Genomic DNA, 23,285 nt, shown 5'->3' with positions numbered 1-23,285 from the left:
AATTACAAAAGGCAAATAAATTTTAATTTAAAAAACAAAATATCTGTGCCCTGTAAAATTCTTTCAACTTCTCTATGCACCTGAAATTTTTGATAATAAAATGTTAGAAAAAACATGGGGTCATGAAAAGGTAATAATTTTTTAAAAATCACAAAATCGAAGAAAATTCAGTAAATTAAATATGGGTCCCCAAAATAGACACTTGTAGCTGAAGTACCAAAAATGATACACCCTTGTTTCAATTTCAAATATATGTGAAGCTACATAAATAACAAAATCCCCTAAGTTACTTCTACTCAAACTTTATTGTGTGTATCAGTCATCTGAGGACCTTACAAAAACGCAGATTCTGATTGAGTAGCTCTGGAGTAGGGTCTGAGATTAAGCATTTCTAACATTCCTTGTTAATGTTGATGCTGCTGGTACACAGATCATACTTGAAGTAGGAATGTTCATTTCATTATTCTTTAGGATTCAATAAAATCTTAATTTTAAAATATATACCAATAAGTATTTATTAACAGAAATATTTTTACTCACTGCTTTGAACTTCCTAAGTGTAAAACCTCAGTGCTATGCTGAATCAACCCAGATTTCTGAGTTTAGCCTGAAAGAGTTGCTATGACCTCTACAAAGTTACCTCTAACAATGAAAGAAAGTTCTGAATAGTAATAGCAGGGGCATGTATACTTGGGTCATCTATCTTCTGGATAATTATGATTCAATTATAGAGGAAAAGTATAACAAAATGTATGAACATTCTATTAATATCCAGCCACTGTATTTATTCAGAGATAATTCCAGGCAAATCAGCACATTCATTTCTATCTTGAGAAATTCAGTCTGGACCAGACATACAAAATGTTCAGCTATCTAAAGAGTTCCTTAGTCCATTCTTGTAATGATTGATATCCTAGCCCTTCAGTGGAAGTAACATTCTCCCCTGTTTGAGGTAAATGATCTCTTGCAGGCACACCATTTGGATACCTGGAAGAGGTAATTTATCTCAAGTGAGCAAACACTTTAATGAAAGCAAGAAGGTTGCCACCTGTCCAGTATTTACAGAGGCAACATGGAAAGTGGGGTCTCTGCCCACTGCCTATAAATACATCCTCAAAGTTAAGAAGGTAGCAGGAGCAACACCTTTAGCACTTTCTGAGCAGTAAACTGAAGCTACCATTACTGAACTTCCCACTTCATGAAAGGAATACAGTAATACACCAAAACATTAGAATACAAAAAACACAAACATTTATTGGACAATTACATGTAAAGAGACTTAGCTAAGAAGGTTACATTCTCACCTAACAAAACTTAAACTAGGAACTTTTCTTAACCAAATTCTACAGATGAAGATATTGAGGCTGAAAGGGATTAAGTACCTTTTCTAATGTCACACACGAAGTAAGTAACGGGATCCAGATTCAAATCTAAAACCCAAGTTCTTAATTTATATTCTACTCCATATCCAATATGTTTAATTTTCTCTCCTAGATAATTTAAAATTTTTCTCTCCTAGTTAATTAATAGTATATGTATAATCCAGAACTTATTCTAAAAAGGTAAGTACCTACAAAGAGTATTTTTAAAAAGAATGATTTACTGGGGCGCCTTGGTGGCTCAGTCAGTTAAGTGTCTGCCTTCAGCACTGGGTCATGATCCTAGGGTCCTGGGAGTTGGAGTCGGGCTCCCTGATCAGCGGGGAGTCTGTTTCTCCCTCTACACTCCCCCTTCCCACTCATGCTCTCTCTCACTCTCTCAAAAAGAAAATAAAGTCTTATAAAAAAGAAAAAAGGATTCACTGACTCTTAACCTTAGAAAAAAAATAAAACAAGAAACAATGCAGGTACTATTTAATATATAAAAGCTACTACTTGATATTGATATACATGTACCAGTTTTCTTGGGGCTAAGAAAAAAAAAGCCATTCTGATGCCATCAATATGTAGTCCTGACACATATAATGGTTTAAATTTTCAGCAATTTCGGGATCCCTGGGTGGCGCAGCGGTTTGGCGCCTGCCTTTGGCCCAGGGCGCGATCCTGGAGACCCGGGATCGAATCCCACATCGGGCGCCTGGTGCATGGAGCCTGCTTCTCCCTCTGCCTATGTCTCTGCCTCTCTCTCTCTCTCTCTCTGTGACTATCATAAATTTAAAAAAAAAAAATTAAAAAAAATTAAATTTTCAGCAATTTCTTCAAAAAGAAAATGGAAGAAGGAAAGAATAGAAAAGAAAAAATACAGTTCTAGGGCAGCCTGGGTGGCTCAGCAGTTTAGCATTGCCTTCAGCCTGGGGCCTGATCCTGGAGTCCTGGGTTCGAGTGCCTCGTCGGGCTCCCTGCACGGAGCCTGCTTCTCCCTCTGCCTGTGTCTCTGCCTCTGTGTGTGTGTGTGTGTGTGTGTGTGTGTGTGTGTCTCATGAATAAATAAATAAAATCTTTTTAAAAAAAGAAAAAATACAGTTCTAAAAAATAACTTCTTTCATTTCAAATTATTTCCTTAATAAACCTTCCCAAGATTATGCCATTTCAATATCCCACTTGGTTGAAGACTCAAGATACTACTCATAATATTAGGTGATCAAGAAACAATGAATCAATTACAAGTCAAAGCTGAACTGATATTCCTGATACCTGTTCTATGATGAAAAAAATCTTATTATGAAGTAGATAAACAAATTATGAAATGCCCAATTGATATTGCCCAAACATTAAAAATCATTCCCCAGAAGGATATTAATAGAAATGGAGAAAATCCTTTAAAAGTATGCCTTTTTTAAAAGTTAACAGTATGACAGTATACCATAAGTGAAACACAGCATCATTTCTGTGATTTCTTGACAAAAATGTATAAACTTAATCTAATCATGAGGAAGCATCACAGAAATCAAAATTGAAGGGTATACTACAAAAATCAGTCTGTCATCTTCAAGATCAAGATGGTCAAAGAAAGACTGAGCAACTTCTCTGTATTGAGGGAGATTAAAGAAACATGGCTTAATGCAACACATAATTCTAAACCAGATCCTTTGACTATAAAAGACATGGTTGGTTGGGACAAGTAAGGAAAGTCAAAGGGGGCCTGATTGGTTTCCCTTTTTTTTTTTCCCTGAACGGTTTCCTAATGTTGATCACAGCCCTCTAGTTATGTAGAATAATGTCTTGCTTGAAATATACATTGAAATATGAGAAAATAATAGGCATCATGCCCACTACTTGCTCTCAAATCATTCAGCAAGAGAAAAAGTCTCTGTTGTATATTGCAACTTTTCTGTAAGTTTGAAGTTATTTCAAAATAACTTTTAAATGCAAGGCACCTAGGTGGATCAGCCTAAGCTTCCAACTCTTGATCTCAGCTCAAGTCTTGATCTCAGGTTGGTGAGTTCAAGCTCCACAATCATAATTATTCTTAACTGCAATTATAAAGTAGTATACGGCCGATAGTAACATTTATATCATTTGTTAGTCTGTTAGTAGATGGATGAGTAGTTGGCAGGAAGGAGAGAGGGTAAGAAGAAGAAATGGTGGGTAGATAGAGGCACAAAGGGATAAAACAGATTAGAAGAACACATAGAAATAATGTGTACAGGAAGAAGTATGTATGTCTATTCATTAATATAATACACTACTTGCACAATGAGATGGGTGGTAAGGAAACAGTTTTTTTAGCACTTTATATGCCAAGTACTGTACAAAATGCTCCACAAGTGTTGCCTCATTAAACCCTCATAAAAACCAGGAAAAGAGTACCATCTCCATTTTTAGATAGAGTCTGAGGCCCTGTAAAGTTAAGCAACTTGCCCAATTTCACACAACTACTAATTAGCAGAGCTGGATACAAAATCTGCCTTCTTCAAAGCCAATGCTCTTTCTATTATATGATAATGCTTACAATGTATTTGAGTTATTCTTACACTTAAACTATAAACTCAATATGACTACATAAGCTGTTATAGCTTTACATTCATTACCTTCATTATTATCTGTTAATAACTTCTCATGTACTTTAAGCGTCTGAGAATATTTTCCCATCCTCTCTGCTAAAATATCTGAGATTTCTACTACTAAAATACACATAAAAATGAAAACATATTACCTGGAAAAGGTAATATATTAACCTGTCATCATGTTTTGAATGATTTATTCTATAAGTCCAGCTTGTTAAGTCATCTCTGCAAAAGGTACACACTGATCATTTTTGTACTAGTCCAATAATAACTCAATTATTTACCTGCCCAACTATATTCTTCCCTATTCCCTTCAGGACTTTAATACACCAATTATTCTCCCTCTCTAAGTAACTATCACTCTCTTCCCTAAGTACTTGGTGTTCTCTGGCCAACAACATTTAAAGCCTTCCCTAAAAATAAGTTTCCCTGAATTTGCCTTTTTCTCAAGCTATTAGAGGCACAACCAGATTCTAATATCAAAGGCAGCTTTGTCCCTGGAGGTAGGCAGGCATTTAAAGACACATCACTCTTGATGTACCTTCTGCTTGATGTCTTACCTACACATATTTTTATCAGGGTCTCAAATAACCATTGTGTCAATATTTTAACTTTAAAATACTGCAATAGTCCACTTTTGGAAAATGTGCTCAGGGAGATCACTGTCTAGTTGTATAAAACCTCTGTAATCTGGTGGCTCAGTTGGTTAAGCATCTGCCTTCGGCTCAGGTCAGCATCCTGGGATCCTGTCTCCCTCTGCCCTTCTCCCCTCCCTCTGTTCGTTCTTGCTCATTCTCTCTCTTGTGCTCACTCTCTCTCTCTCAAATAAATAAATAAAATCATTTAAAAAAAAAAAAAACCTCTATCATCTGAGCCCATGACAATGATCCACCTTTCCCCCCAATATTCTCCAATATAGTTATAATAAAAAATACATTTTAGTAATCATCACGTATAAACCAGGTGTGTTAGACATGGATCTCCATTCCATCTCCTTATTATCCTTCTTCTCATTCTGTGCTTATTCCCATCTCTCTATCTCTGCTTAAGCTCTGCCCTCCATCTGGATGCTGTCCCTCCTCTGTAACTTACTATCTATCATCCTAGGCCCAGCGAAAACCTTCAGATAAGGCTCCCTGAAGCCTTTCCAATACTAGTAAGGCCCCTGTGAGCTGTATCTTTTATGGATTCTTACATTTAAAGCCAGTATTTCCTCATGCATCTTTGATTACATTCTGCCTAACATCGTCCATGAGTCAATCTTGTTCTATAATCACTGTGCATATTTTATAGAGGTCCAGATCCAAGTCATATTTTTCTTTTATCTCCTAAAGCATATATGGGAGAGTATTAAGGAAAAATAATGATATAAACAGGATTATAGCTTAAGAAACCAATCTATTTTAACTGTTTGCATACCTACAAGGAATATGATGAACACAAATAATCTGTTTTTTAAACTAAGTCCAAAACATTCCATTAAGTTTTTTCAAGAATGTTAATTTTGCTCTGAACCTATAGTGCCAACATACTTAAAATATGTTTATTTAGACTTTTATTTCAGACTTCAAATCCAGTACATTGAGGTTTTGCCAAAATATTAGAGATGCATATTGCTTACCAACATCAATGGCCATAACATAAAAATTATCTTTGAATCTTCAGTTTCTGACTATAAGAACCTACATTTAGATATCTGAAATCACAATGAATGATCTGCATATATATATAGCAGACTTGTCTAAAAAAATAAACTACATCCCAAATTATTATTTCACTAGTGTTTACATTGTTACCAAATCCATATTATTTTCACTGTTAATGTGTCTGAAATGACCATAATTAGCCCAATGACATAGCTTAACCAGTAGGTAACTAGATGTTATTCATGAGAAATTAGTTTTCATTGAACCTTTCATACTAGCATATCCTGCAATCTGAATCATAAAAAAAAAAAAAAAAAAAATTAGACCTTTGGAAATCCTGATTATATGTGGTTCCACATCTGGTAGAAAGAAACTGATTATTCAAATAAACTCTATTTAAAATTAATTCAGGGGGCAGCCCCGGTGGCGCAGCGGTTTGACGCCGCCCGGGGCGTGGTCCTGGAGGCCGGGGATCTAGTCCCATGTCGGGCTCCCTGCATGGAGCCCACTTCTCCCTCTGCCTGTGTCTCTGCCTGTCTCTCTCTCTCTCTCTCTCTCTCTCTCTCTCTCTGAATGAATAAATAAATAAATCTTTAAAAATAATAATAATAAAATTAAATTAAATTAAATTAATTCAGGAAAATAAAAGCATATCACCAAACGAGAAAAACTTTCTTCTGGTTCTGTTATTACTTGAGCCTCTAAAATGTATAGCTAGAAAGAGAAATGAAGAAAGACTAAAACATTCGCAGAAACGTTATCAGTATTACTTACTAAAAAAGCTAATGACATTTCCATGGAAAATCAGATCACAAAGGGAAAAAATGAAGTGGATACATTCACAAGAAATGTTATTTAATTTCCCCATAAATTAAGATAAAATTACCCACCAAAACTTACATAAATTCTCTACATCATTAGAGATTTAATAATTTCTCTGTACCTGAATAAAAGAAAGATGAAAGCAAATATATTTTCTTCCTAGATGGTTTATTAGGATTTGTACCATAAAGCATTTCTAGACATTTGTTTTTAAGTGTATTTTACAAGGACCTAGAAGAGGGAATCGTACCTGTTTTACTAATGACTTCCTGTAACTCAGCCATAGAGGTGATTATTGCAGCCAGAAGGTCAGAACTGGTAAGCCAACTGAGCGCTTGCAAACAACGTAACTGCTCCTTCTGATGCTCTGCAAAATAAGAAATTCATCTTGCAATACCACAAACATTTAAAATTCATGTTTAAAATTCACAGCAACATGACTATTTAAGAAATAGATCAAAACTTGTAGACAGAACTTTGCCTACTGTGGAAAAGTCTACAAGAAATGTTAGATTTGACTGAGAATTTATTTATATATATATAAATTAAGTGAAGTCAAAAACAGAGAAAGAGAGAAGATGGGGCACCTGGGTGGCTCAGTCAGTTAAGCATATGACCTTTCATTTCAGTTCGGGTCATGATCTCAGGGTTGTGAAACTGAGGCCCATGTGAGGCTTCACACTGGGCACAGAGCCTGCTTAAGATTCTCTTTCCGGGGATCCCTGGGTGGCGCAGCGGTTTGGCGCCTGCCTTTGGCCCAGGGCGCGATCCTGGAGACCCAGGATCAAATCCCACGTCGGGCTCCCGGTGCATGGAGCCTGCTTCTCCCTCTGCCTGTGTCTCTGCCTCTCTCTCTCTCTCTGTGTGACTATCATAAATAAATAAAAATTAAAAAAAAAAAAAGATTCTCTTTCCCTTTCCCTCTCCCCTACCCACGCCTACTTATGTGTGCAAATGCGCACGCTCTCTTTCTCAAAAAAAGAGAAAGAAAATTTTTCTTAGTTCTGCTTACATTAATAGCTTGATTTTTTACAGTTAAAAATTGAGGGGATCCCTGGGTGGCTCAGCAGTTTGGTGCCTGCCTTCGGCCCAGGGTGTGATCCTGGAGTCCCAGGATCAAGTCCCACATCAGGCTTCCTGCATAGAGCCTGCTTCTCCTCTGTCTATGTCTCTGCCTCTCTCTCTCTCTGTGTGTGTATTTCATGAATGAATGAATGAGTGAATAAATAAATAAATAAATAAATCTTTAAAAGTTAAAAATTGAAATCACTGTTTCCTCAGAATAATCAAGCATTTAAAAAAACTTAATTGGAAAATTCGCGTTTGTCTCATTTTCCTTCAATTCCTCAACAGATTTTTAACTCTGATCATTTTATACTGATTCACAGAAAGTGAAAATAAATCATATTGGTAACTAATTTTAAATAGGACAGAGTCTCTGGATTGACTTATTTGAAAAAATCACTACCCACTTTACTATGAAAAGAGCATTCAGATATAATAAAGCTAAAAATATATATAGAATAAAGCTAAACAAAATAGAAATTATATTTGCCACATTATTTACATTTTAATGTTCATAACAAGAAAATCAAAACCTAATTTATGCTTAAATATACGGATATGCTTAAATATCCGTACACAGATACATATCTACCTACACATGGGACTGTGTTACATGATTTGACATATTAAATGATTTTTTAAGTTTTTACATAATGGCTAAACATAGTCACATTGTATATGATTTTATTCAACTTCAATTTTAAAAAGCATAAATCATCTTACTTGGAAATTTATGCTTGTCTTTAGGCTCTCCTGTACACACTAACATGCCTATTCCTTCTTTGAAACTTTCCATCCAGGTAAAAAGAGAAGCACATGACTGGCCCAAAATCTTGAGCCTGTTTGCTGCCAAAATTGCAATAACACCTTTCCGGAATATACGTATCAATCCTTTGAATGGTTTTTTCTTCAACTTGGCTTCCTCTTGCTTCTTTTCCTCTACACTTGACAAAGCCTGGGCTAGAGTTCTAACTTCGAGTTTGAACAACTCAAAGGTGTTGACCTGCTCCTGGAGAAAATCTCTCTGTGTAGATAAGGCACATGATCGGCTGTAGAGAGGATATAAGGCACCAGCCATTAATGCACAAGCTGCCAGCAAGGATCTTTGTTCCCTTTGAGTCTGTGATAACATGTTTTTGAAGCGTGAATTTTCAAGAACCAGCTGTTCATGTGACTTCTCAATACGATTCAATTTTTCCATATTTTTTTCAGCAATTTCTTGAAATTTCTGTAAGTCAAATAAAATATTTGAAATAAGGAAGTGTTTTATTACGTCTTCTTTACAGAAAGAAAACAAACTTTCACTGACAACAACTTCTTCAAGAGATCTCTGTTCCAAATATCAAAAACAAGTATGACAGAGCAATAGTGGGCCTAACAGCTTAGACCTAAATGTGCACATTGATTTTTAAATCCTTTTACATAGAAGCTTCACATAAAATCGAACACATAAATTTAAAAGTACTCCATGAATTTCCTGTACACTTATGCATAAATATACAACTGTAGAAAGGAAAAATTCCCCTCTTCCATTCCTCCCAAACTTTTATTTCCTGCTTTTAAAGAGAAATTACCCACCAACAGAAGTTCTCCTATATGTAAAAAGTCTTTACATTTTACCAGAATAAACAAAGAGCTAAATCAATAACACAAGAAACAGGGATGCCTGGGTGGCTCAGTCAGTTAAGTGTCTGTCTTTGGCTTAGGTGATGATCTCAGGGTCCTGGGATGGAACTCTACATCAGGCTTCCTGTTGAGCAGGGAGTCTGTTTCTCTCCCTCCCTCTTTGCCCCTCCCACCCAGAAGCATGCTCGCGCTCGCTCGCGCGCGCTCTCTCTCTCTCTTTCTCTCAAATAAATAAAGTCTTTTTTTTTTTTTTTGACTAAATAAAGTCTTTTAATAAATACAACAAATAGCACCTGACTGCCACTTACTGGATACGGTCTGATTCTCAGGGCAAACTCTCTCATTTCAGCTTTCTCTTACCTTCCCAAGAGAGAACACTGAGCAAAACGGCAGTTCCAGTGGTGGGAGGAAATACTAACTGTAAGCTGGGCCTCAGCAGTTCTCTGATCCTTTTTCCCTCATCAAGGAACTTGCAATCCAAAACAATTTGAAACACAAAGAAATTTTAACTGCAGACAACATGCTTTAATTGCTAGAAAATAAACTATTTCTCTATGAAATCTTATGCCAAATCATTAAGGAACTGCTGAGATAGAGTAAATTTCAGAAGATAACAGATCCTAGTTTCCTTTACTGATTTATTTATCACTCAATAAATATTTATTGATTACTCACTAAACTCCATGTGCTAGAAAAACAGACAAGCAAATCAATTATTGTGGCATAATCCTATGATAAAACTATGCCAGACTGTCAGAGGTAAACAAAAGGGAGTTAGCACAAAATGATATTGATAGGCTTTTGGAGGGATATGACAAAGGTAGTAAGGTATATAAGAGAAAGAATTTTTTAAAAAACCTACTGATAAGGAAGCTAATCATAGCTACCCTATAAGAATTTATTGATCAGAGTTGGAGAAAGTAATACAAACTCTTGCCTACTCCTCAAGATTTGATGTCAAAGCCTACCATGATAATGTTGATAGGCAGTAGCCAAAAGAATTCAAACTTGTAGAAATATATTCTGAGAAAAGTAACTCTTGGACCAAATCCAACCCCAAAATTAGGGGATGAGATTCCCAAAAGTTGCACAGTGAGTAGAAGAAGGCCCTCAGAGGTTCTGTCCTGATTACAAACAAGTAACGGAAGTATACAAGAAGCCACTCTCTGAAGGATTCAACTTTTTGGATGCTTTCCCCAGAGCAGGGGAAAAACAGTATTTTGGACATGGTTTTAAATGTTTCTATATTATAATTCCCTTTATTTAATCCAACTCTTCTCTAAAGTCTGACCCAGTCACATCTATGGTGGTAGTATGAAAAATAGAAAAATAAAAGAATAGGGAAATAAAGAAACTGTGGCTTGCCCCTAACCACATCTCCCCCGATGGCCAATCTGTGGTAGCAGGATTTCATCACTGGGACTGTGTCCCAGAGCTCCATATAAAAACACTTGTAAAGGAAGTGGTATCCCACTGGGAGCAGCTGAAAGAAGCAAGAAACTCTGAAAACCACTAGCCAAGTGGACCACTTGGAAGCAGATGGCAAATACCCTTTCAAGGAAGACAATCTTTAAGAAAAGAGAAAACTGACATGAATTGTGGCTAAATAAGGCAGGAAGACCAGTGTTGTAGAAAAGGAAGAGCCAAAAAAAAAAAACAAAAAACCACAGGATAATGTATTCTAAAGAAATAGAAACAATTCAGAATGCCTGAAGATGAGAATGATGGAAAATTGACAAGTAGATAGATAATAGATGATTAAGGTAAGGAACTTAAACTATCTGGAAAGCTAGGAGAAGCCATAAAATCCTGGAATTCACTCTGCTTTAGTTAATGGATGGGAGAATCAGAAATATTAATAAAGACTGCCAAGAGTTGCAGGGAGTGGGGGTAGAATGAGAGAAGCAAATAGAAGTTATAAAGGGTAATTCCATATTTTCCACTAGTTCAATTCCACTAGTTCAGTTGGAGGGGAAAACAGGAAAATTATAGGAAATCCAAGATAAAAGAAGCATACTGGCCATAGCTAGGTAGCAGACATAAAAATTAACCCAATCAGGTGCTGCCTATTTTACACATTCACAGTTCTCCAAGTCGCAGGCAGAAGTGTGTTTTCAACAAAAAACACTCTCATTGAACAACAACAACCAAAAAAAGTGAAGAGATATATTTGCTAAAGATATTTTAAATATTTTGAAATAATATTCGAAGTCATTGGTCAAAATCGAATGGGTTGTTGAAAGAACATATGTTGAAAGAAAATATGTTAACTATACTGGAATTAAAATGTTTTAAATAAATAAAATAAAATTTTTTTAATTATAAAGGAAGAGAGTTGAAAATAAAGCAAGCCCATTCTGGGAAAGATTTAGTTAATTTTAGCACATGATAGATCTTAAACTCTTCTACTATATACAGCTGGCCCACTTCAGAGCATCGGGCTGAAGGTAAAAAACATTTTAGAAAGGCAGCCAGAAACAAGGAGTCCTGAGATGGGGATGAGAGAATAATCAAAACGTCGATCTATTACTTTATGTCGGCTAATTGAATTTAAATTTTTAAAAAAGTGGACAGAAATGGATAAAAATCTGAAATACAATACCCAAAACACTCCACTTCTCTATATAGAGAGAAAACCAGGAACAAGCTGGAATGTTTTATTTTATTTTTTTTTTTTAATTTTTATTTATTTATGATAGTCACAGAGAGAGAGAGGCAGAGACACAGGCAGAGGGAGAAGCAGGCTCCATGCACCGGGAGCCCAATGTGGGATTCGATCCCGGGTCTCCAGGATCGCGCCCTGGGCCAAAGGCAGGCGCTAAACCACTGCGCCACCCAGGGATCCCCTGGAATGTTTTAAAACAGAATTGAGATTCTGGGCTTGCATGGCCCGTTTTCATTTAAGCTACCTGGCAGAAGCAGTAGCAATGTAAAAAAAGCAATTTTTTAATATCCTTATGTCATTCTATGGCCCCCAAATTTTCATCATTTGTAATGATTATACTTTTAAAAGTGCTGATTAAAATTAATTACTACCACTATGGATGATTTCATGAGACTCCTATGATTTGTTTTGTAAGAAACAGATCCCATTCACAGACAACTTAAACAGTAAAAATAAGACTAAGAATACATATGAAGTTTATTTATAAGTAAAAACTGAAAATCTCTAAATTCTATCTCTGAAACTAATTTAAAAAATAAACATAGGGGTGTATATATCCTTTAAAAAACTAAATTTAAAAAATAAAAATAAATAATTTCTAAACACTATTTAATGGGACACCTGGGTGGCTCAGTCAATTAAGTATCTGCATTTGGCTCAGGTCATGATCTCAGGGTTCTGGGATCAGCCCTACATCAGGCTCCCTGCTCAGAGGGGAGTCTGCTTTGCCCTCTCTCTCTCTGCAACCCCCATCCTTGCTCGTTCTCTCTCTTTTTCTCTCAAATAAATATTTTTTAAAAATAAATAAATACTATTTAGTTGTCTAATAACTCTGTTGTCCTCAGCCAATCTTGGTTTAAGTAATTATAATCAAGATCCCAGGTACTGATTTTTTTTTTTTTTTTAATCAACCAGACCAAGAGGCACCTGGGTAGCACAATTGGTTATGCATCAGCCTCTTAGTTTCGGCTCAGGTCATAATCTCAGGGTCTTGAGATCAAGCCCCACCATTTGGCTCTGTGCTTAGTAGGTAGTCTGCCTGAATTTTCTCTCCCCCTCCCTCTGTCCCTCTCGCCCCTGCAATCTCTCTCTCTCTCTCACTTAAATAAATAAATAAATCTTTTTTAAAAAATCAACCAGACAAATATTCAACTAGATAACTAGAATTAATTGGCAGAGTGAATTAAAGACTTAAAAATAATGAAGCTAAATATTTAATAAAACTCTTATTGACAAATATTAACCCAAAAACCTCAATAACATTAATAATGAGAGTTTTGTTCATTTCTTAACAATCACATTTCTGCATCCCTACTGTCTCCACTGAGATGCAGAGCCACAGATCTGAATGCCCCGCAGGCATCTCCACTTAGCTACTTCATAGTCCTCTCAAGCTAAAGTATCAGTACTATTGATTTGCCTCCTAAACATGTCCATAATAGTCCTCTTTATATCAATAAATGGTACCAACATCCACCCAACTGTTCAAATCAAAAACTTTGTAGTCAGTCTTAATTCCTCCTTTCACCCTATTCTCTACATTTCCAAACCAAAGCCATCAGCAAGTAAGGTTGAGTTTACCAATAAAATACATCCTGATCCATCTCCATTGCTACTCGTGTCAGTTCCAGCTATTCACCATCAACCATTCATGCCCACTTCAATGCTACTGTCAGATTAGATCAGTCCAATCCTCTTGTTTAACCTCCTTGTCTTTACTGAACCAAGGTTCTCCTTGAGTCACAACTCCCCCACATGCCTTCTGCTGCAAAGTCTTCAACTTCTCCCACGATCCTCAACCTGATGAAAAAGGAGAGAAAGGTCTGCTCCTTTACTATTCAGACATGAAACTCACCACTTCCTCTCATAATTTAACCATGTTCTCTAGTACCCCCAGGTCCTTTCCTTTCTAACTCCCCTAACACTATTTAAATCCTAATAATCTTCAGAGTCCATTTCAGGGTCTATCTATTCCATGACACTTTCCACTATAATCTTGACTCACACTGATCTTGACCTTCTCTGAACTTAATTATACCACTCAGATGTTTAATTCCTACACTGCTACTTACTTATTTCATGTGTGTATATCTACTCTCCCTCAAGTACAACAGACTGCTAATTCCTAGAAGCCGGAAGTATTTACTATAGTGCCTGTCACAGTGCTCTACACCGTATAGGTATTTAGTAAATATTGAAAAAATTAAATAATCCTTTAGAAGATGTTCCTTGGTGCTTAGCAAGTTTTTTGCTCATTGAAAAATGAGCATTGAATAGGCAGTGAATATATAACCAATGAATAAAAAGCTTTACAAACATAAGAAGAAGAAAAATATAATAAAAAAAAGATATAATTTCCAAATATAATTTGGAACTTATCAACATGTCAGGATTCTGTTTTAAAGTTAATTCTAATATTCCACAGGGACATTCAGAGGTACTGCATTATTTATTGTGAATTATTCTTGAAGAACAAAGCTTGTTTGATGGTAAGACTGGAAGCAGCAATAAAAGCAATTTTCCCCTTAAAAAAAAAATCCTGTTCTTTACCCAAGGAGATTGAAGGCCAATATTTTTAAAGCAAACATAAGGAACATCGCCTTCATATGGGACAAAAGCATTCCTAGTACTGAAAGAACCTGCTCCTTGGTGTGTTTAATTTCAAAAATAACATTTGCAAATTCCTCCAAAACAACACTCTTATCTTGAAGAATTTTAAGAAACCATAAAAATATTGTATTGATATCTTTTATACATATTTCTTTGGCATATCAAAAAAAGTATATAATTTCACTAGTTTTTCCTCTACTATCTGATAAATTCAAAGTGCATCCAAAATGGGGGGAAAAGATACCTTCTTTGCTTAATGAATCACGCACTAACTTCCTGAAATTCGCAGGCTCCGTGGGAAGCCTTACAGTGCTATGTGAACTCTGACACTTTAGGCCAGAAATTAGACACTTCCCTAGGGAGTAATATTCTTTTTTTATCATTTTTGCTTCCTGAGTTCTTATTCTTTATGCTGGCAAAAGATAAAATGCAAACTGGATACTCAATGATACACAGACATCAAAGGACTTCATTTTAAAATGTCTTATTTTTACAAGCTGCATTACCTTGTCTTTTTATGGAATGGTAATATTGTAAAATACAATAAATTCACCTGCTTATCTTATGATGTAAATGCTTCTCTGTTAAAAATAAAACATATTTTGTGAAGAAAATGGAAACCTCATAACTTGCTGGGGGAGATATTAAAATGATGTAACAACTTTTGAAAACAGTTTGGCAGCTCCTCAAAAAGTTAAATATGGAGTTACTATATATGACCTAGAAATTCCACTACCTGACCTTCACATATATATATTCAAATCTCATAATAATTATTTACTTAAAAACACTAACTTCATTTTACAAGTCTAGCATGGCAAAAATATTATGTGCCAAAATGGTCTGTGTCTGCATTTACTCGTTTCTAAAGCAGTAAAAATTTAAAAATGCCCTTTGGATGAGCCAAACCTTCAAAATAACAGAAAAGAACAGAATTCTCCTTATCATTAGACTGAGAATAAAGGTGTCAATATGGCAAGATGCTTTATTTACCAACCATTAAAAGATACTACAACAGATTGATGATAAGTCACCACTATCTCTCAATTCTGACCTGCCTCATGTCTCCTTTCCTTGTGGGTTTTCAGTCCCTGGCAAGAGCACCCCGGGTGCTCCAGTCTCCTCTATAAAAACTTCAAATTTTGACCGCCTCCTCTTCAACATTTATAACACTCTCTTGGGAATTAATTACAGAGTTGTTGTGATAAACCTTACATTAGTTAATTTCTTGTATGTTTATATAATGACCTCCCAACTAAAATTGACAGTTTTTGAGGAAAGAACTAAGTATTACAGTTCTTTGTTAATACCACAGCATGGAACACAGTGCCCTATATATCTGGTATATCATGTATATGTTTGTTACTATTAAATACATTATGTAAAAGTTGTCTTGATACTCTTACCTATTACAACAATTTTGTAATAGAATATACAAAAATTCAGTCTCAGAAAAAAAAGAAGCCTGAGAGAAATAAGAGATAAGGAAACTAGCATCTCTGGATGGCTGACAGTAAATCACTAGTTAGGTATTTCATGCATTATTATGTTTAATTATTAATCAATCAAGAATCATTTGGAAATGCGGGTTCAAGAAATAAGAAACTGAGTTGTCACTAGATCCATTTTCAGGTATTATTTGATATACAAAAGCAGCATATATTTCTAAAAGAAACGCGTTGTAGTGTAATACAAAATGGACTAGAAGATCAGGATGATGATAATGTATTAAAAACAGTACATAATGTTCACTCTGCAATTGCTTTTTTTTAAAGATTTTATTTATTTATTCATAAGAAATACAGAGAGAGGGGCAGAAACATAAGCAGAGGAAGAAGCAGGTTCCCTGGGGGTAGCCTGATATGGGACTTAATCCCAGGACCCCGGGATCACCCTGACCCAAAGGCAGACACTCAACCACTGAGCCACCCAGGCATCCCTCTCACTTTGCAATTTCTTTTTTTTTTTTTTTTTCACTTTGCAATTTCTAACTGCCAAGTAAAGGGCTGAACATTTTACATCTGTTACCTCTATTCTAACCCCAACTCTAGAACTTTCTCACTACACAAGTGGTACCAGTTCTCTGAACCTTGGTTTCCTCATTTGTGAAACAGAAATGATGCTTAAATGACCTATCTCACATGGTTGTCGTTGGGCTTAAGTAAAAGGAGGCCCGCAAAGTAATAAAAAAAGCATTGAAAAATGTATCAAGCATTGAACATTGTGTAGATTCAATTGATGGCCTTAAAAGAAAAAAAAATAATTTCTAGAGCAATTACTTCAGAAGCAGAAGACTTTCTGCTATTTCATTAGAGGTACCCTTTCATACCAACTCAGAGTCCATCAATGTGTGGTGTGCACAGGATTTGTCAAACTAACTCCCGGTGAATCATTCCAGGCAGGCATATACACCTATCACCTTCAACAATATAAACAAAGCTGAGCTTGGAATATTTTTGGAATTCAATTAAAAAGAAAAGAAAGTTTTAACATCCAATAACATTAACTCAGATTTCTTGCCAAATGTATTCTTAATACTGTCATACAAGAAAAAAAAATACTGTCATACAAGAGAAATAAAATGCAATATATTATGATGAACCTGAATTTGATTTTTGTTCTCCATTCTGAACTCACTTGATTTTATTAAGATGCCAAATAAACCTAAAGTATTTACAATAAATATTACATCAAGGCTAACCATCCTTCACTGATAGGCAAAAATCTTTATTCTATGGGATGCCTGAGTGGCTCAGCAGTTGAGCGTCTGTCTTCGGCTCAGGGCATGATCCTGGAGTCCTGGGATTGAGTCCCTCATTGGGCTCCCTCCATGGAGCCTGCTTCTCTCTCTGCCTATGTCTATGCCTCTCTCTTTCTGTGACTCTCATGAATAAATAAATAAAATCTTTTAAAAAAAAATCTTTATTCTACTAAGGAAGTTCTGACAGTAGTTCAGTTCTTACGAGCCATTTCTTTACAATAATCAAACATTAAACACAGAGTCCTATAGATAAGTCATTTGTTTTCTGGCAGAAGGCTTCTTGTAATAGATATGTTCATCTAACACCAAATGTCCTCTACAACCTAAAATCCTACGCAACAACTGTGGATTTTGTTCTTCATGGTTTTATCAACATAATTTTTGAAAATATATTAAGTAATATAAAATGAAAATAATACTATTTGCATTGTAGCTTTGGAAGAAAAAAGCCAAAATACAGAATTAATCATAACAAAATTTCCTAAAATAAAATATATACATCCCATAATATGCATAATAGCTATTTACCAACTATAAAACCCAAATGAATTGCTGTGTATTCAATTATACTTTATGAAAATTCAAATATGTATATAAATAATATAGACAATATAACAATATATAAGAATATAATATTTAAAAAATAACATAATATTATTAATGTACTTTTAAGAATATTGAGTTACTTTCAATTTGCATACCCATGGATCAAAGCCTAGCATGTCACATGGTCTTGAGAAAGAAGTCTTCAGTGAGAGCCTCTCTTAAAACATTAGCATTTGTGGTAACTGACTCTCTTAGTTAGGAAAATGAATTACTATGCCATAACACAGATAAGATAGTTTGAAATTAGGAAGTTTGATATACCTCATTTTGTTCTTTTCCCTCAAGACTGCTTTGGCTATTGGGGTCCTTTGTGTTTCCATACAAATTTTAGAATTATTTTTCTTTGGTATTTTGATGGGGAATGCACTGAATCTGTAGATGGCTTCTGGATGGTACAGCCATCTTAACAATATGAAACCTTCCAATCCATGAACACAGAATGTCTTTCCATTAGTTTATGTCTTCACTTTCTTTGAGTAAAGTCTTACAGTTTTCATTGTACAGATCTTTCACTTCCTTGGTAAAATTTATTCCTAACTTTTACTATTTTTGATGCTATTGTGAATGGGATAGTTTTCTTTATTTCTTTTTCCAATGTTTCATGATTTCTGTAAGTTGATTTTGTCCCGCCACTTTACAGAAATTACGGATTAATCCCAACAGTTTTTTGATTGGCTCTTTAAGGTTTTCTATATAGGGGCACCTGGGTGGCTCAGTGGTTGAGCTTGTGCCTTTGGCTCAGGTTGTAATTCCAGAGTTCTGGGATCAAGTCCCACATCAGGCTCCCTGTAGGGAGCCTGCTTCTCTCTCTGCCTATGTCTCGCCTCTCTCTCTGTCTCTCACAAATAAGTAAAATCTTGAAAAAAATAGTTTTCTATATATATAAGATACTATCAGCAAGCCATAGTAATAAAAACAATATTATACTGGCACAAAAATAGACACATAGACCAATGGAACAGAACAGAGAGCCCAGAACTAAATCCTGGTATCTACAATCAACTAATTTCGACAAGAGAGCCAAGAACATGGAATGGGTAAAAGATATTATCTTCAAATGGTGCTGGGAAAACTGGAGGAACACATGCACAACAATTAAATTGGACCCCTAACTCAAACAACTCACAAAAATTAACTCAAGACTTAAACATAGGGGCAGCCCAGGTGGCACAGCGGTTTAGCACTGCCTTCAGCCCAGGGCCTGATCCTGGAGACCCGGGATCGAGTCCCACATCGGGCTCCCTGCAAGGAGCCTGCTTCTCCCTCTGTCTGTGTCTCTGCTTCTCTCTCTGTCTCTCATTAGTAAATATATAAAATCTTAAAAAAAAAAATCTTTAAAAAAAGACTTAAATATAACACCTGATACCAAGAAACTCCTAGAAAATAGTAAAGGAGCTCACTGATACTTAGCAATGATTTTTTGCATATGACACCAAAAGCACAAACAATATAAGCAAAAATTGACAAACAGGACTACATCAAACTCAAAAGCTTCTGCACAGCAAAAGAAACTAACGAAATGAAAAGGCAGCCTACTAAATGGGGAACAATTTTTGCAGATCAATACATTAAATGAAGGGTTAATATCCAAAATATATAAAGAAGTAACACAACTTAATAATGAAAAAGTAATCCCATTTTTTCAAATGGGCAGAAGGACTAAATAGATATTTTTCCAAGGGGACATCAAAATAGCTAACAAGCACATAAGCAGATAGATGCCCAACATCACTAATCATCAGAGAAATGCAAATTAAAACCACACTGAGATATCACCTCACACATGCTGGAGTGGCTATCGAGCAAACAAGAGACAACAGGTGCTGGAGAGAATGTGGGAATGTAAAGTAGTCCAACCACAATGGAAAACAATATGGAGGTCATTCAAAAACTTGAAAAAACACCTACCATACATTCCAGCAGCTCTACGTCTGGGAATATACTCAAAGGAATATTTTCATTTCAAAGAAATGAAAACAGGTATTTGATGAGATATATGCACCCTCATATACAGTACTGCAGCACTATTCACAAGAGCCATGATAGGAAAACAACCAAATGCTTATCAACAGATGAATGGATAAAAAAGATGTGATATATAACACACAATGAAATATTATTCAGCCATGAGAAAGGAGGATATCCTATCATTGCAAAAATACAGACGGACTGTGAGCACATTATGCTAAATGAGATAGGCCAGATAAGGAGAAGTACTTATACATGGAATCTCAAAAGATCAAATATGCTAAAAAACAAAAACAAAACAAACAAATAAACAACAATAGAAAGTGAAACAGTGGTTACTAGGGGATGCGGGATTGAAGTACAGGGATTAAATTGATTAAATTGATGCTGCGTAAAGGTACAAACTTGCTATGAGTACTAAAATAGTGATAGAGATTAAATGCACAGTTTACTGAACATAGACAATAATAATATTGCACTGTAAGTATAAAATGTGATAAATATCCTTACAATGGCAACCATATTACAATATATAAATGTATCAAATTAACATGATGTACATCTTAAATTTACAGAATGTTCCAGGTTAAATTTATCCAATAAAAAAAAAGCCTGATAGAAAGTGAAGAAAGTTGGAAAAGTCACACTCCCTAATTTCAAGACTTCCTAAAAACCTACAAAAATCAAATCAGTAGAGTATTAAAAATGACTAGATACATAAATATATAGAACATTATTGAATTGAGAAAGTCAGAAATAGACTTGCACAAATATAGCAAATTGATTTTGACAAAGTACAAAGGCAATTCAATAGAGAAGGACAATCTTTCAATAAATAGTGCTGGATTATTAAACATCCATATGAAAAAAATGGACATCAGCCCATACTTATCTTTACAAAAATTTACTGAAAATGAATCAAAGACCTATTGTAAAACCTAAAACTACAAAACATAGAGAAGAAAATAATAGGAAGAAATCTTGGTGACCTTGCACTAAGCAAAATTCTTCGATACAACACTAAAAGCATAGTACATAAAAGAAAAAAATTGATAAGATGTACTTTATAAAAATGTAAAACATTTGCTCTGCAAAAGTAATTTTAAGTGAATGGGAGAAAATATTTACAAATCACATATCTGACAAATGGCTTCTTTTCAAAATTATATAAACAACTCTCAAAATTCAGTGACAAGGAAACAAGCAGTCCAATTAAAAAGTGGGTAAAAGATATGAACAGATAATTTACCCAAGAATATATACAGATGGCAAATAAGCATATGAAAAAAAACACTCAACATTATTATTCATTAGGGAAAATGGAAATTAAAACCACAATCACTCCTCACCTACTAGAATATCTAAACAGGAAAGAAAAGATTATGAAACCACATGCTGGCACAAATGCAAAGCCATTAGAACTCCCTTACACTGCTAGTGGGAACTCAAAATGGTACAGCCACTTGGGAAAACAATTTCATAGTTTTTTACCATATAACCATTCATATAATATATAAATATGTACTTACCATATAACCCAGAAATCATACTCCCCTAAGTATTTACCCAAAAGAAGCAAAAACTTATATCACACAACAACCTATTCATGATAGGTTCTTTAGTCATCATCACTAGAAAATAAAAACAACCCAAAAGCCCATGAGCAAGTATAAACAAACAGTGGTACATCATACAAGGGAATATAACTCAGCAATAAAAAGGAATGATATTTGCAACAACATGAATAATTTCCAAGCATATTTTGCTAAGTGGAAAAAAGACCCAAAAAGCTACATACTGTATGATTCCATTTATATGACATCCTAGAAAAGGTAAAACAGTAGGGATACCCAACAAACCTATGGTTCTTGTATATGGTCAGTTGTTTGTTTTTTTGTTTTTCGTTTTTTGTTTTTCACAAAGGGACCAAAGCTATTCAATGAGAAAAGTAGAGTCATGAACAATGGTGTGGGAACAAGAAATACAGGGGAAAAATGAACCTCAGCTTCCATCTAACATTACATATAAAAATTAATTTGAGATGGATTGCTGACCTAATCATAAAAGCTAAAACTTTAAAACTTCTAAAAGAAACAAGAGGAGATTATCTGCACAACCTTCAAGTATAGAAACATTGCTTACCACATAAAAATAAATACTCAAAAAACTTATAGGTTAGACCTCATCAAAATCTTAGTTTGTGATCATCAAAAGAACCATTAAATCATGAAAAGGCAAGTGAAATATTGGAACTTGTAATATACATGTGTAACAAAGGATTTATCACCAGAATATCTAAAGAACTCTTAGAAATCAATAATAAAAACACAAATAACCCCAAATTTTTAATGGGCAAACCTCTGAAGAGACACTTCACAAAAGAAGACATATGAATGGCCAATAAGAACCTGAGAAGTACTGAACATCATTAAACGCCAAGAAAATATGAATTAAAACCACAATGAAATACCTTTTTAAAACACTAGTATGGCTAAAATTTGAAAGACTGACAATACCAAATATTGCAGAGGATGAAGAACAATAGAAGCTCTCATATATTGGTGGTAGAAATATAAAAGAACCATTATGGAAAAAACTTTGATACTTTTTTTTTACAAACATACACCTACCCTATGACCTAGCAATTGCATTTTTAACCAAGAGAAATGAAAGCCATATGTCAACAAAATACGTCTACAATAATATTTGTTGCAAATAACCATCAACTCACATTCTATCAAATTATGGTGTAATTACAAAATAGAATACTACTTGAATATAAAAAAAGAATGAATTTCGAACACATACAACAACATGGATGAGTATCAAAAAAATATTTTGATTCGTGCCTCACCTGGAGCACCAAAAAATATATATATATATATTTTGAGTGAACTAAGCCAACTAACAAACATTATGTACTGAATAATTCCATTGAGAGGAAACTGATAGCAAGTGAAAGTAATATGTGAGGAGAGGATCAGAACACTGGTTGCCTATGGAGTGGAAACTGGAAAAGGGCACAGAAGAACTTTCTCAGGTAATGAAATATTTTAAGTTTTAAGTGAGATATGGTTACATGGGTCTTCGCATTTATCAAAACATCAAACTGTACACTTAAGAACTGTTTACTTCACTGTCTGTCAATGCTACCCTTTAAAGAAAATATAATAAATTGTTAGGTCTTTATTTCAGTAGTAGAAAATGCAGACCATATCACATGGTACCCTGCAATACTGAACACATGACTACTTTTAGAGAGTGTATTCAGTCATTCAAATTCATAGAGAAAGGCATAAGCTTTGGGAAAGCATAATGCTATTATGTTAAGCAATCTGAAACTGTTTATTGACAAACAAAAATAATATGGTTTCTTTCTTTTAATTAAACTTGTCAATATGAGTATGAACCAAAATAAGTATGGACCAAATAAAGAGGTTACATACTAAGGTTCCTAAGTATCTTATCTTGGAAATACATGAACTATTACTAAAGTCAACACCAAAAACAGTATACACTATCATTCATTATGCTATTCCTGATCAGTAAGGGATGACAGTTAACAATATA

At 34.8% G+C, this 23,285-nt stretch overlaps 1 protein-coding gene across 15 annotated transcripts in view; it reads right to left on the bottom strand.

The window, feature by feature from the left end:
* Positions 1-23,285, bottom strand: part of CCDC171 (coiled-coil domain containing 171) — a 403,894-nt gene that overhangs the window by 247,089 nt on the left and 133,520 nt on the right. For all 15 annotated transcript variants that reach the window (XR_013387817.1, XR_013387815.1, XR_013387816.1 and 12 more), the window contains 2 exons: positions 8,203-8,707; positions 6,665-6,781 (listed from right to left, as the gene is read on the bottom strand). Coding sequence is in view for 12 of the 15 variants with exons in the window: in XM_077912032.1 (XP_077768158.1) it covers positions 6,665-6,781; positions 8,203-8,707 (622 nt within the window). In the remaining 3 variants the exon portion in view is untranslated. The remainder of the gene's footprint in view (positions 1-6,664; positions 6,782-8,202; positions 8,708-23,285) is intronic.

Source organism: Canis aureus, chromosome 10, assembly GCF_053574225.1.
Source record: "Canis aureus isolate CA01 chromosome 10, VMU_Caureus_v.1.0, whole genome shotgun sequence".
Classification (NCBI taxonomy): domain Eukaryota; kingdom Metazoa; phylum Chordata; class Mammalia; order Carnivora; family Canidae; genus Canis; species Canis aureus.
This window is presented reverse-complemented; position numbering and strand designations above follow the sequence as displayed.